Source organism: Doryrhamphus excisus, chromosome 10 (genome assembly GCF_030265055.1).
Source record: "Doryrhamphus excisus isolate RoL2022-K1 chromosome 10, RoL_Dexc_1.0, whole genome shotgun sequence".
Taxonomy (NCBI): Eukaryota; Metazoa; Chordata; class Actinopteri; order Syngnathiformes; family Syngnathidae; genus Doryrhamphus; species Doryrhamphus excisus.
The window spans coordinates 3,299,928-3,316,336 of record NC_080475.1 but is presented as its reverse complement, the minus strand read 5'-3'; the positions used below and the strand labels follow the sequence as shown (position 1 = coordinate 3,316,336).

Below are 16,409 nucleotides of genomic sequence, written 5' to 3'. Positions count from 1 at the left end.
GTAATGAGTAGAGTTAAAGGTTAAGTTTAAGTAGGTTCATTCCTCATCAACTATTGTCATTTTGTGTACCTTTATTGTAAAGTGCTACCACAAAATGTATCAAAAGTGGTCTCCACAACCTCAATTTTTTTCTGTCATGGGTCCATCACTAGACAAAATGTATATCCACAATAACTATATTGTTAATTAGATACCGATATGTAGAATATAGTTATGTATCTGACATTACTGTCCTTATTCTCCGCTCAGTACCGCTGAGTCCTCCCAGTAACCTCCAGTTCTCTGACATCACCCACAACTCAGCACGCATCAGCTGGGACCCCTCGGGAAGAGGAGTTACGGGTTATCGCATCATGTGGGTCAAGACAGACGGGCAGGTCGCAGAGGAGGTGTTTTATTTTTTATTTTTATTGTCCTTAAATATTCTGATATGTTTTTGAACTGAACCACACAGACTGTCGTTATTCAGGACTTACAGTAATAATTTTTTTGTTGTGTGTTCTGCAGGTGGAAGTTGGGCCTGTGAACTCATATGACCTGAGTGGACTGGCATCGCTGATGGAGTACTCGGTAGCTGTATTTGCTCTGTATGACGAGGGCCAGTCAGATCCACTCAATGATGGATTCACAACAAGTACGTTTGGGAGATAAATAATATGAATGTGTTGCTTGCAGTGTTTTTTTTTTGTATTTTTTATTTTTTTTATCAAAAATATTTGAATAGTAGACCAGGGTTCAATTCCACCCTCGTCCATCTCTGTGTGGAGTTTGCACGTTCTCCACGTGCATGCGTGGGTTTTCTCCGGGTACTCCGGTTTCCTCCCACATTCCAAAAACATGCTAGGTTAATTAGCGACTCCAAATTGTCCATAGGTATGAATGTGAGTGTGAATGGTTGTTTGTCTATATGTGCCCTGTGATTGGCTGGCCACCAGTCCAGGGTGTAGAAGACAGCTGAGATAGGCTCCAGCACCCCCGCAACCTTTGTGAGGATAAGCGGTGAAAATGAATGAATGTTGGCAGCTCGAGTGGTTAGCACACAAGGCCACACAGCTAGGAGACCGGAGTTCAATTCCCCCCTTGGGCATCTCTGTGTGGAGTTTGCACGTTCTCCTCGTGCATGCGTGGGTTTTCTCCGGGTACTCCGGTTTCCTCCCACATTCCAAAAAACATGCTAGGTTAATTAGCGACTCCAAATTGTCCATAGGTATGAATGTGAGTGTGAATGGTTGTTTGTCTATATGTGCCCTGTGATTGGCTGGCCACCAGTCCAGGGTGTACCCCGTCTCTCGCCCGAAGACAGCTGGGATAGGCTCCAGCACCCCTCTTGAGGAAAAGCGGTAGAAAATGTGCTATTAGTAATAATCACTTTTGGCTTATCGGGTATCCAACATACGGTACAGTACAGTGTGGAGTGTGTCTGTGGTAATAATATGTGTGAATACATAGCTAGCTTTTAAGCTAGTTGAGCAACTTTTAACCAGTAGAGATGTCACTTCTACTAATTTGCATAGAACAGTAAATATACAGGCTCCCTCAACTTTGTCTTTTTAATTGTCCATATTTCATTTACTGATGCAATCTCGACTGTTGGCAATTTGTTTTCGGTTTTCCACGAAGAGGTCTATCAATACCGTTCGAAGGTGAGCCATTTTTTCCGGCGGTGCCAAACAGCGTTGAATGGTATTACCCCCTAGTAAACCCTCTGCTCCGTTGGCGGCATGCCCACCTCATTTACAGCTCAGCATAATAGGCCAGTCACATTAAAAGGTCATTTCCCTGTCCCTGACTATTCAATCACGCTAACGGTTATTGATCGGTCGGAATATCCCTTTAAGCAACAAGCTGCACAGAGGCTCCAGCGCTGAGTCAGCATAAATAAATTGACTTCTGGCAAGGGAATCACGCCCTCGTCAATCTACAACCTGATGATGGTTTTTACTTATCACTTGGCAAACGTTGTTAATTGGACAAAAGTGTGGAGATACAATTGCAATGCAATGCAATGCCAATGCACTGCATGATCATTAATTCATTCATTTTCTACCGCTTTTCCTCACGAGGGTCGCGGGGGGTGCTAGAGCCTATCCCAGCTGTCTTTGGGCGAGAGGCGGGGTACACCCTGGACTGGTGGCCAGCCAATCACTGGGCACATATAGACAAACAACCATTCACACTCACATTCATACCTATGGACAATTTGGAGTCGCCAATTAACCTAGCATGTTTTTGGAATGTGGCAGGAAACCGGAGTACCCGGAAGAAAACCCACGCATGCACGGGGAGAACACGCAAACTCCACACAGAGATCGCCAAGGGTGGAATTGAACCCTGGTCTCCTAGCTGTGAGGTCTGCGCACTAACCACTAGACCGCCGTGCCGCCCCGCACTTAGATCAAACATACGTTATTATTATGAATATTCTATTGAGATGAGTCGTCTTATATTCGAGATCTACGTTCAGCTTTTCTTCCTGTCACTCACTTCCACCAGTGACCTAGAGAGAGGTCACTGAATAACATAAGAGCCGTTATGAGGCTAATATTAACATAATGGTGATCAATTAATGTGTGTGAATATTGTCAGTCATGCAGGTCATCGTGCTCCCGTGGCCTTGAATCGATCACAGCTGTACCATTCAGGTTGTCTTGGAGGCAAAACCTCTCCTAAGACAACCTAAACAGTCCAGTTGTGATCGATTCCAAGCGCTGTGAGGGTGATCAATGAAGTCATCAAACGACTGTCCAGCAGCTATGAAAAATTATATTACCAACTGAGTCTGACACACTGCACCGGACCTAAAATAATAACAATCAGTGTTGTCTTATATGCGGGTCAATATGGTACTATTGAACTACATTACTCAAGTTTTATATTTTAAAAAAAAACAGTTCAAATCAATTTTTTGGGCTGCACGGTGGTCGTGTGGTTAGCGCGCAGACCTCACAGCTAGGATTTGATTTGGGTTCGATTCCACCTTCGGCCATCACTGTGTGGAGTTTGCGACTCCAAATTGTCCATAGGTATGAATGTGAGTGTGAATGGTTGTTTGTCTATATGTGCCCTGTGATTGGCTGCCCACCAGTCCAGGGTGTACCCCGCCTGTCGCCCAAAGACAGCTGGGATAGGCTCCAGCACCCCTGCAACCCTCGTGAGGAATAAGCGGTAGAGAATGAATGAATTAATGTTTTGAGTCTTAAGCTGCTGTGTGATGAGTTTAGTGTGAATGTGAGTGTGAATGGTTGTTTATCTATATGTGCCCTGTGATTGGCTGGCCACCAGTCCAGGGTGTACCCTGCCTGTCGCCCAAAGACAGCTGGGATAGGCTCCAGCACCCCCCGCGACCCTCGTGAGGATAAGCGGTAGAAAATGAATCAATGAACTTGGTATTTTGTGATCTTTGTACTTGATTTAAACGAGTAAAGTGTACCTTCATTTCTCAGCTCCAGTTCCAGGTCCTCAACACTTCCATTCCAGCGATGTCCGTCCAGACAGTTTTCGGGTCATTTGGGACCACTCAGCCGATGGCATCATCGTCTACAGACTCTCCTGGGCTCCATCCACCGGTGGCGACACAAAGGAGGTCAGTACATTCATTTGATGTTAGAGCAGTCGAAGTTGACTGCGTTTAACTTGAATAGGCTTTAACCAGCCACATATTTGCGGTGTTTTCTTCTCAATCAATCTGACTAATAATTCCTGTGAAAATGTAATTTAGAACCTAACATTATTACCCTTCAGGGAGTCGCCATTTTTCAATAAGACTGCAGTCTGCTTTTGTGGCCAGATAAAATGGATCCCATGCTGTGTGGACCGAACTGTTCCACTCTAGCTGGTAAAACCCTGACATGACTGAGTGTACATAAAAGCTGAATGGACCCACAATGAATGGCTTGGGTGTTTTATTATACTGATCTAGGGTTTTAGAGACAACTGGGGGGATGCGATAGAACCCTCTAATGTCTGATTAACTGTGTGTGTGTGTGTTTGTGTTCTTTTTTGCCGAGTGATTAGTGTTGAGAATACCACTCTTGGGAGTTAGAGAGGTGGGCTGCAAGCACAGATACAACAGATCTACAGATACAAGCGGTCGTTGTCTCTTACCCTTTTGCAGTAAATGTGCCAGTTGTCGTGGTTTCACAGGCTCACACATTAAGGTCGATTTTCACATGTAGTACCGTATTTTCCGGACTATAAGTCACACTTTTTTTCATAGGTTGGCTGTTCCTGTGACTTATACTCCACTTAATTATGCATTTTTGGCCTTGTGCGACATATACTCCAGAGCGACTTATGTATGTTTTTTTCTACCTAAATATGCATTTTTGGCTTTGTACGACTTATACTCCAGTACGACTTATATATGTTTTTTTTCTACCTAATTATGAATTTTTGGTCTTGTGCGACTTATACTCCAGTGCGACTTATGTATGTTTTTTTTCTACCTAAATTATGCATTTTTGGTCTTGTGCGACTTATGTATGTTTTTTTCTACCTAAATATGCATTTTTGGTCTTGTGTGACTTGTACTCCAGAGCAACTTATGTATATTTTTTTCTACTTAATTATGCATTTTTGGCCTTGTGCGACTTATACTTGGGAGCGACTTATGTATGTTTTTTTTCTACTTAATTATGCATTTTTGGTCTTGTGCGACTTATACTCCAGAGAGACTTATGTATGTTTTTTTCTTCCTAAATTATGCATTTTTGGTCTTGTGCGACTTATACTCCAGTGTGACTTATGTATGTTTTTTTCTACTTAATTATCCATTTTTGGCCTTTTGTGACTTATACTCCAGTGTGACTTATGTATGTTTTTTTCTACCTAAATATGCATTTTTGGCCTTGTGCGACTTGTACTCCAGTGCGACTTATAAATGAAAAAACTGTTGTTACATAAATGTTACATAAACACTGGACACCTTTTCTTTCCATGTTATTTTTTGTGTAGCTAATAAACATTGTGTTAGCATATCTTACACCTATTCAACCTGTTCTTTTATTTTTAGAACTTGCCTCCCAAGAGGACGTAATGTCTATTTTGGTCAAGTAGTTTGTAAAAAAAAAAAAGAGACTTATTTTCCAGTGCGACTTATGTATGTTTTTTTCCTACATAATTATGCATTTTTGGCCTTGTGCGACTTATACTCCGGAGCGACTTATAGTCCAGAAAATACGGTAAATATAAACATGAATGCTTTTTGCACAATATATCTTTAAAGGGGATATTGTATATTATGGAAATGTTTTTTTAATTGCTTGCATACACCAGTGACTTGCAGTCTGGGAATGAAAAATAACAAACAACATTACCGTCTGAGTGCACTTCATGGTGCCTGCCAGCTTCTGTTTGTCAGCATGCCGCCAATAAGATAACAAATATTTTTTATAAACCGCGACTTTGACACGACTGTGACGTCGTTATTCTTGCTAATCTGTTCTAAAATACACAGAAACACAACTTGCAGTACTTCATCCTGAAGCGGTGGGGATAAGCGCTGAAGTCGAAGTTACATGTTTGGGACTTTGTCTTTTTGAAAGTAGCTTGCAGGCTGAAAAAGTGCGAACACTCCCGGTGTTCTGGTTCTGTGAAAAAGCCATTTCGGCAAATCGTGTGGATATTTAGCCACTTCCAGTAAATTCCAATTTCACTGTTGCTGCCTGTGGAAACAAGTCCCACCACGGGGTTTCATTCATGTTTGTGTCGTACAGATGTTGTTGTTTGGACCTCTGCCACTGCAGCACTTGGACCCAACTGGCAGTCACTGCACATGTTTGAATTACTAGCAACATCTTGTTAAACTTAACACGGCAAGCGCAATTAAAAGATTTGAAGTTATAAAAACCAAGACATTGTGTTATTTTAGTTTTTATTACTCTCTTGACTGTAATGAATGACCTTTGGCTTGGAACTCATTGGCATGGTATTCACAGAATAAATACTCCTGTAACATTTCTGGTAAATGGCTTCAATTCTAAGTCCCTGAATGGCTTTTTTGAAGCACAAACTGACACATTTGAATATGTTAATAATGTGGGAAATTGTTACAGTATTTAATTTAATTACATTTGCCGTTTTTGTGTTAGTGTTTAGATTTTCTGTGTCTATTTCCTTTGCAGGTGGTGCTAAGTGGAAGTGCTAACCAATACGCTTTGACTGATCTACGCCCCTCCACTGAGTATGAAGTGATGTTGACGGCAGTTTTCAAAGACCAATCAGAGAGCGACACTGTCTCTGTCACAGAGACCACATGTAAGATGTGTGCCGCCTCTTTACGTCCACCATAAATTGTTATTTTTGATTCAGGAACTCCAAATAATCTAATCCATGGGTGCCCAAAGTCCATTTGTGGCTCACCGCTTGATTAATTTAATTTAATAATTCAACAATTTTTAATTTAATTTAATTTAATTTAATTTAATTTAATTTAATTTAATTTAATTTAATTTAATTTAATTTAATTTAATTTAATTTAATTTAATTTAATTTAATTTAATTTAATTTAATTTAATTTAATTTAATTTAATTTAATTTAATTTAATTTAAACATAACCGTTGGATTACAACGACACTGAAAAGAGAAAAACATGACGGTGTTACGCAACCCTGCACCAGTGCGTTTCATGTAATGGGGGTGAGGTGTCGGGGGGGACATTAGGTATTAGCATTGTTCTGCTTCCCACTAACTGCTAGCTCAGCGAAGAGATATTTGCATTTTTTTTCCTCTCTTTTCAGAACAACACAGACTGAGCCGTCGTGTTTAAATGTTATAAATTGAGTTAATCATCTTATCTTGGAAATTGTTTCAAATTGTTGCAGATGTTGTCTCGGCTCATTTTATTCATCTATTTTGATAATCGGGATTGTATGCAGAAGGCTACGCAGGTTTGCACACATAAATAAATTAGAGTGTCAAATTAAAGCATTAATTGAGATGACTTCATTACAGTCACGTTTAATGCATTAATCTAATTTTTAATCTTTTCTTTAGGCAGGTTGCTGTTATAAAATCTGTTTTTATGCGTTGGACTTCCTGTACTTGAGTTGTTAGTGGTGAAAAAAAAACACCCTGAAGTGGACATTGATTGGCTGCCACTGTGTTTGGGCTTGTTTAGCATCCCCCTGATAGGCTCCCATTGTAGTTGTTGGCAGGGCAAGGTGAGGAGCTGTGAGTTGAGGAGTGAAAATAGAGACGCATGGGAAAATTATCGTTCCAATACGTAAATGGGAAATTTACATCTCAGAAATGCTCCGAATGCATCATTACCAAGGGTAAGGAGTTTGCTTGCCACCGAAGCAGATCAACACGAGTGCAGCAACAGCTAACGTTTGAGACGACTGCATTTGTTCAAGTCTGTTAAAAACAATAAATAACTCTTTTTTTTGTTATTTATTAATGTTTTGATCTACCGCAATAATATAATGAATTTAAATGAAAAATACCTCAAAATTTTTTAATTAGATCAAATAATGTCAGAGAATAATTAATTAATCTTTTGACACCACTAAAATAAATACTATCGGCTTCTTTCTTTCAAATTTGTTAGAGACGACTGCATCTGTTCAAGTCTGTTAAAAACAATAAATAACTATTTTTTGTTATTTATTAATGTTTTGATCTACCGCAAATATTATATGAATTTATATGAAAAATACTTCAGAATTTTTTAATTAGATCAAATAATGTCAGAGAATAATTAATTAATCTTTTGACACCAGTAAAATAAATACTATCTGCTTCTCTTTCTTTCAAATTTCTTGGAGACGACTGCATCTGTTCAAGTCTGTTAAAAACAATAAATAACTCTTTTTTTGTTATTTATTAATGTTTTGATCTACCGCAATAATATAATGAATTTAAATGAAAAATACCTCGGAATTTTTTAATTAGATCAAATAATGTCAGAGAGTAATTAATTAATCTTTTGACACCACTAAAATAAATACTATCAGCTTCTCTTTCTTTCAAATTTCTTAGAGACGACTGCATCTGTTCAAGTCTGTTAAAAACAATAAATAACTATTTTTTGTTATTTATTAATGTTTTGATCTACCGCAATAATATAATGAATTTAAATGAAAAATACCTCAGAATTTTTTAATTAGATCAAATAATGTCAGAGAATAATTAATTAATTTTTTGACACCAGTAAAATAAATACTATCAGCCTCTATTTCTTTCATATTTCTGTCCCCTGGGGGGATTGACACATTTTTCAAATCTGTAGTAAACAAAGTTAAGATTGGTGAATGCATGTTTAATATTAATATTGCTTAATGATATCAAATCGGACATATTTCCGTTTTTTTTCCGCCCTCAGTGGAAAAAATTCAACATCCCTGATCGAATCAATACGGCAGAATTTACTGACTTGCATCCCCTCATGTTGCCTTGAGGGCCGCAAAGTCGTACTGTTGACGCAATCATCACACAATCATGTCTGTACTCATTCAATTCCGAACATGACTAATTGCATTGACTTGTTTGTCCTTGTTTATCTCAGAGGTGGAAAATCTATTTTCCCCGTCAATGATTTGTATGTATCTATCTAATTACCTGAGCTATTGATATAGAGAGTTGCTGTGTTACGCTCTAATTATGTGATTGATGTTCTCTGTATTTCCCCAGTGGCCAAGACGGTAACGATCGCCACCACAACCTCAGGTAAGAAGAGCGCGAATAACTGCAGCAGTAAAAAATGGGGGTGAAACCTTTCATACGGTGATGCTCAATATGAATCCGATGTCTCTCTCGGTGACCTAGTGCTCAGCGTGTGGGCCTCAGAGTCAAAAAATCGTGGGTTAGAATCTCCGTTCAAGCATCAATGCATGTAGTTTACCTGTTGGGTTCTTTGCAGGTGCTCCGTCTTCTTGCCACATGCTAAAAACATACATGTTAGGCTATTTGGGCATTCTAAATGATGTGAATGGAAATGGTTGGTTGTCTGGTGACCACCTGAAGAGGCGGTCGTCAGCCAGTCACAGGGCACATATAGACAAACAACCATTCACACTCACATTCATACCTATGGACAATTTGGAGTCGCCAATTAACCTAGCATGTTTTTGGAATGTGGGAGGAAACCGGACAAAACCCATGAAAATCTCCGCACAGAGATGGCCGAGGGTGGAATCGAACTCGGGTATCCTAGCTGTGAGGCCTGCGCGCTAACCACTCCTCCCGCCGTGCAGCCTATATAAAGAACAAATTACAGTAAATTAGTTGTATGTTTACACAAAATGAAGTACAGTTCAAGTGATACTTGAAAAATACCTCTGAATGTTTTAATTAGATCAAATAATGTCAGAGAATAATTAATTAATCTTTTGACACCACTAAAATAAATACTATCAGCTTCTCTTACTTTCTAATTTCTTAGAGATTACTGCATCTGTTCAAGTCTGTATTACACATTTTGTGGGCAATCTTAGAATAGATAGATTTTGATCGGACAAATCTTAAGTAAATTTGATCAAATGTCGAATTACTACAGGTTCTCCTTGGTTGCAAGGTTAACAGCATGGGTGTCCAAACTTCAGCCACCAAGGGCAGGATACTTTGTTATTTTTATGTATTGTTTAATTTTGTAATAAGGCCAAAAAAGTTATACATTTTTCAAGACAAAGCTTTATTTTATTGCCCTACGATGGACTACTTGACAATAGAACATTTTAATGATGTAATATAGTTATGGCAACCCCAATTAAGTGCTAGAAAAATCAGTTCCCACACAACCCAAACAGACGCTGTAGCAATTCTCCACTTGATCAAAGCTACTTAAGATGTGTCAGATCAAAACACGATCGCTGCATGAGACTTCAGAACGTGATCTTAGCTTCCACTTCACTTGTCAATGTCAGAACTCTTTAAAACATGTTTCTTCCTCTGTCCTAGGCATGTAGGAATGTAATCGGCCTTACTGAAGTGTGCACTACATGCCCAAAGTTGTTTCATCCTTGGCACTTTGGCATTTTATGGTCAATTTAGCAAGAAGCTAAATTTTCTGGAATAGGGTGTACATTATATCGGGCGATTCAAACACATTCTTCTTGTTACTGCCTGTGTAATTACAAGTCTGCACCTTTTTTTTTTAGATACCCTATATTTTCTTTTGTGACTATATTTACCACTCACTTTAGCTCTCTCACGTCGTAGCAGTCGAACTAGCAAACTAGCGTTCGAACTTAGCACACTAGCGAACTATCCCTTTAAATGGGACCTATTATGCTAATTTTCGGTATTGTATTGACACATTGGACTCCTATAGAGCAGTTACACATGATAACCATCACAGAAAGCTTTCTAGTTTTTCCAGAATCTGCACCTATTCGGGTGTATTTCTTTGGATTTCGTGCTTCCTGCGAAAATGGTCTGTTTTAATGTATTCCACTCACGGCCGCAGTGGTTGGTCACACTCGCGAGTGCTTAAAAGGACTTAATGTTTGTGCCGCTAGCTGCGTACCCAACTTTATAGGTGACAATAAATGCCGATGTATCTTTCTAAAATGTCCGCTTTTAGCATACAACCATATGTGTTGGATTCCGAATCTGATCCGGAAGTAGAGACTGGTATGATGGTATGATTAATGATAAGTAGATTTAGCATTTTAGCGTTAGCATCGGTAATGTCAATTGTGTTTTGCGGGACGACCAGTGTTTAAAAAACACTAATTGTGGTGGGAAAAGGGCAGCGAGCTTATCTGGCCTACAGCTATGCCCATATAAGGAAGTCCGTTCCTCTGTGACATCACAAAGGGTCAGTTTTACTTCGCCTCCTGAAACAGAGCGTTTTGAGCCATCCCGAATTTCTTTCCGGTCTCACTTCCAAATCCGCAAACCTCATTAACTGCAACTTTGGCTTACAGCCATGCCCATATAAGGAAGTCCGCTCCTCTGTGACATCACAAAGGGTCAGTTTTACCTCTCCTCCTGAAACAGAGCGTTTTGAGCCATCCCAAATTTCTTTCCGGTCTCACTTCCAAATCCGCAAACCTCATTAACTGCAACTTTGGCTTACGGCCATGCCCATATAAGGAAGTCTGCTCCTCTGTGACATCACAAAGGGTCAGTTTTACCTCGCCTTCTGAAAAGGAGCGTTTTGAGCCATCCCAAATTTCTTTCCGGTCTCACTTCCAAATCCGCAAACCTCATTAACTGCAACTTTGGCTTACGGCCATGCCCATATAAGGAAGTCTGCTCCTCTGTGACATCACAAAGGGTCAGTTTTACCTCTCCTCCTGAAACAGAGCGTTTTGAGCCATCCCAAATTTCTTTCCGGTCTCACTTCCAAATCCGCAAACCTCATTAACTGCAACTTTGGCTTACGGCCATGCCCATATAAGGAAGTCCGCTCATCTGTGACATCACAAAGGGTCAGTTTTACCTCGCCCTCTGAAACGGAGCGTTTTGAGCCATCCCAAATTTCTTTCCGGTCTCACTTCCAAATCCGCAAACCTCATTAACTGCAACTTTGGCTTACGGCCATGCCCATATAAGGAAGTCTGCTCCTCTGTGACATCACAAAGGGTCAGTTTTACCTCGCCTTCTGAAAAGGAGCGTTTTGAGCCATCCCAAATTTCTTTCCGGTCTCACTTCCAAATCCGCAAACCTCATTAACTGCAACTTTGGCTTACGGCCATGCCCATATAAGGAAGTCTGCTCCTCTGTGACATCACAAAGGGTCAGTTTTACCTCACCTTCTGAAACGGAGCATCCCAAATTTCTTTCCAGTCTCACTTCCAAATCCGCAAACCTCATTAACTGCAACGCTGGCATCGTTTAACACGAGAATACAACATTCTAACTACATTTATAGGTCAGAAAAGCAGAAAAAGCACAATAGGTTGCCTTCTTTTGAACGTGTAAAGATTTGCTAGTTGCCAGTGTGTGCTGCGAGAGCCAGGAAGTGGAATTCATCACACTTTAGAGCCTCGGGTTGTCTGCTTTTCTATGATGAATGTGACCGTGTTTTGATAAATGACTTTACCAATCTGGATTTACCCAGAAACGCTGGTTCAAACGTTATTATTTCAGGGGCGGCACAGTGGTGGCCTGAATTGTCGTGTTGCGCGTGTGTGGAGGCGGCCACATTTAATCGAGTGAAAGCATTTACTTAGTCAAAGCTTTAAAGCTCTTTTTAAAAATAACTTTTCCATGCACACATTTATAGCAAACATCTGCTGTTCTGTTTCAAGGTTGTTTTTTGTGTCGGTCGCTTCACAAAATGTCCCACAATTCAGATTTATGTGCAGACAAGTTTAAATTTGTTATAAAGACCAATGACACAAACAAACATCTTTACTGGATTGTGTAAAACTCACATTGCAAGATTTTTTTTTTTTATACATCATGATGACATTTTAAATCTGTCCAATCCACAGCTGCTAGAAAGCACACTAAAACCTGCAACCTGTTTTCTGTGACATTTCCGTGAATAAATCTTCCCATTGAGTAACGAAGGTCTGTGCTGTTGTTGCACAGCACCCCGTCAAGCAGTGAGAAACCTTCAGTTGAGCGAAGAGACCACCCAGAGCCTGGAGGTATCATGGGAGATGGATGACCCACGTGTGGAGCGCTACAGGGTGTCCTATGCCAGCCTCGGGGGCCATCCCAGAGAACAGACGGTAAGGTCATCAAGCTGTGCGTGCTCTTAAAAAGTGGAACGTGTTTATAGAATATTGGTATTTACGTTCACACTACAGCCTAGGAAACACCATGAATGTTTTTTTTTTTGATTGGCCAAGTGTGTTGTATGGCTGCACAGTGTTGGCATGTTGTTAGCATGTTGGCTAAAGATTTGGGTTCGAATTTCGAGACTCGAGTTCGAATTTCGAGACTCTAAATCGCCCATAGTTATGAATGTGATTCTGAATGGTCGTTTGTCATTATTCATTCATTTTCTACCGATTATCCTAACGAGGGTCGTGGGGGTTGCTGGAGCCTATCCCAGCTGTCTTTGGGCCAGAGTACAGGGTACACCCTGGACTGGTGGCCAGCCAATCACAGGGCGCATATAGACAAAAAACCATTCACACTCACATTCATACCTACTATGGACAATTTGGAGTCGCTAATTAACCTAGCATGTTTTTGGAATCTGGGAGGAAACCGGAGTACCCGGAGAAAACCCACGCATGCACAAGAAGAACATGCAAAATCCACACAGAGATGCCCGAGGGCGGAATTGAACTCGGGTCTCCTAGCTGTGAGGTCTGCGCGCTAACCACATTAACACCGTGCAGCCGATATATTGGTATATGTTTGTATATTTGTTAGTTATAAGGGATTATATGGGAGTGTTAAGTTGCTGTGTGATGAGTTTAGTGATCACCCATGCATGCACGGGGAGAACATGCACTCGGGTCTCCTAGCTGTGAGGTCTGCGCGCTAACCACTCGACCACCGTGCCGCCTATATAAAATATCATTTTACATAATCATACAGTCAGTGTGAAAGCAGTGCTTGGTAAGCACTATTTTTTGTGTAAGATCTTAAAAAAGTCTCAAGAGAACAGGCTGGTTTTGTACCGAACAGACAACCAAAACGCTACTCAAGGGGCTACTCTGCCGTGGTCGGTTCGAGTGACCATCTACCTCAATCTGAAAACCGATTACACATTTAGTCCCGCTCCACTTGGCCTGCCCGATCCCACCCATCGCTGTTACACACGTGTACTCTTACCAGGCATCTCCCTTATCTCCCTCTCCATCTGTTCCTCCAATTCTACTTTGGCTCCCTCTTCTCTCATCACCTCCTTTTTACTTCCATGCCGTTCCTCCGCCCCCCGCCCCTTGTTTTAGTGTGCCGCTGTGGCGTCAGCGCTTTGGAAGATGGAGAGGCTTTGTTAAGCCAGAGGACATTCCATTATCTTTTCAGCAGCCATTTACCTCGCTGGCTACAGAGAAGAAGGGTAGCGGCGAGAGGAGCACAAGAAACAAGCAGGAGAGGGGAGGACAACCGGCTGTCATATAGCACTTGAGGGTTTTTATGGATGTGTAAAGGCTGTGTTTGCACTGGGCTTGGGATGGGAGCATTTACAACCGGGGATATCACAACAGTCCGCATGGTGGACAAGCGGTGGGCATCTGGGTCTCACAGTCAGGAAATAGAGGGTTTGATTTTCCGAGGAGGAACAGCTCCTCGAGGTCCAGCTCCCTTCAAGGAGCCATAAATTACATTTTTTAAATACATTTACAAAACTTGTGGACATCGGAAATGTGAAGTAATATATAATATTTATAATATAATATAATAATAATGTAATATTTATATGTAGTCTTTGACATGGCCGACCAAATTTCTTCTGCTAATGCAGAATTTGTCATTCATTCATGCTGGAGCCTATCCCAGCTGTCTTGGGGCGAGAGGCGGGGTACACCCTAGACTGGTCCCCAGCCAATCACAGGGCACATATAGACAAACAACCATTCACACTCACATTCATACCTATGGACAATTTTTATTATTGTCAATTATGGAAACCGGAGTACCCGGAGAAAACCCACGCATGCACGGGGAGAACGTGCAAACTCCACACGGAGATGGCCGAGGGTGGAATTGAACATGGGTCTCCTAGCTGTGAGGCCTGTGTGTTGACCACTCAACCACCGAGCAGCCTGCAATTTTTCATTCATTCATTTTCTACCGCTTATCCTCACAAGGGTAGCAGGGGTGCTGGAGCCTATCCCAGCTGTTTTCAGGCGAGAGGCGGGGTACACCCTAGACTGGTCCCCAGCCAATCACAGGGCACATATAGACAAACAACCATTCACACTCACATTCATACCTATGGACAATTTGGAGTCGCTGATTAACCTAGCATGTTTTTGGAATGTGGGAGGAAACTCCACACAGAGATGGCCGAGGGTGGAATTGAACTTGGGTCTCCTAGCTGTGAGGCCTGTGTGCCAACCACTCATTCACCGTGCAGTAGCAGAGTTTGTGAAATAATTGAAATTTGTATAGTAAGCAACCTGAAAGAGACACAGTGGACATTTTTATATTAAGTCCTGTTTCCAGTCTCAGTCACGGCAATCATCACTTAATATCAACAAAATGGCAATGGTCAGGCTACTTTGGTGTAATATTATACACATAACCATTTATTTCATAAGAAGAAGCACATTCAAATGTTGAAACAGAGCGATTCAACACCAATTATCCACAACTTGGCTTTTAATAGTTCTGCTTCAGTCTTGGCCCCGTCTGACTTTATTGACTGGGCTGACGTGAGTAGAATTGCTGAACAGTTGTGCTTTAAATCCTTGAAGTTACACAGAGCGATCTGCAGCCTGTCAGCAAACTAAGCCTGGTCTTTTCTATTTTATGCATCTGCCTCTTCCTTGCTTTGGTATGCCTTCTACTAAGGGTGGCACGAGACATGCAATTCCGAATGGTAATGGTTTAATTTCATTTGAACATGCATCAGATAACAATTGAATGCATCACATAATCAGTTCACAGTTCCACATGTCCAAAAGGAGTAGGAAGAATCAAAGCTTATTAAATCCTACCCCTCCATCTGGTACTTTTACAATCAGTAACTGTTACATTTGTTCACTTCCTGCTTTCCTAATATAGTTTTTTTTAAATAAAAAAATATTTTTTGAATAAAAAAAATAAAAATAAATAAATATTTTTATTTAAAAAATAAAATAAATAAATATATGTATTTTATTTTTTTCAATTTTTAATGTAGTTTAAGTTTTTTTATTTAATTTTATTTTTGTATTTTTGTATTTTTTTTAACTGTTACATTTGTTCACTTCCTGCTTTCCTAATATAGTTTTTTTAATAAAAAAATATTTTTTGAATTAAAAAAATAAAAATAAATAAATATTTTTATTTAAAAAATAAAATAAATAAATATATATATTTTATTTTTTATAATTTTTAATGTAGTATAAGTTTTTTATTTAATTTTATTTTTGTATTTTTTTATTTTTGTCATGTACCATGTACCATGACCATACAATGACATAATGGGTACCATAGTAACTGTCAATATAGTGATATATACATTTAAGTGTCTTACTCAATCCATTCCATAGTTGGCTGAATGAGAAATCTTGTCATGTTTAAATCTTGCGAGATCTTGCGACACCCCTACTTTTTTACCGTTTGGACTCGAAAGCGAACCTTGACAGTCCGTCTATCTTGATTATGTCTCTGTGTGTTTAGGTGTTAGTTCCTGGCGGTCAGAAAAGTGCACTGCTGGAGTCGTTACTTCCTGACAGCCGGTACACAGTCAAGGTCACGCCAGTGTACACTGATGGAGTCGATGGCATCAGCGTGTCAACACAAGGCAGCACATGTAAGCTCTCCGTCTCAAACACACACACACACACACATTTTTCAGGAAGTTTCAGAACAAATCCACCAAAGGACAAAAGTACTAAACCTTAAT

At 40.2% G+C, this 16,409-nt stretch overlaps 1 protein-coding gene across 3 annotated transcripts in view; it reads left to right on the top strand.

Moving 5' to 3' along the window:
• col14a1a (collagen, type XIV, alpha 1a) overlaps positions 1-16,409 on the top strand; it is a 140,582-nt gene that overhangs the window by 52,890 nt on the left and 71,283 nt on the right. For all 3 annotated transcript variants that reach the window (XM_058084545.1, XM_058084546.1, XM_058084544.1), the window contains 7 exons: positions 250-389; positions 508-634; positions 3,444-3,583; positions 6,123-6,255; positions 8,633-8,668; positions 12,485-12,627; positions 16,184-16,316. In XM_058084545.1, the coding sequence (XP_057940528.1) occupies positions 250-389; positions 508-634; positions 3,444-3,583; positions 6,123-6,255; positions 8,633-8,668; positions 12,485-12,627; positions 16,184-16,316 (852 nt within the window). The remainder of the gene's footprint in view (positions 1-249; positions 390-507; positions 635-3,443; positions 3,584-6,122; positions 6,256-8,632; positions 8,669-12,484; positions 12,628-16,183; positions 16,317-16,409) is intronic.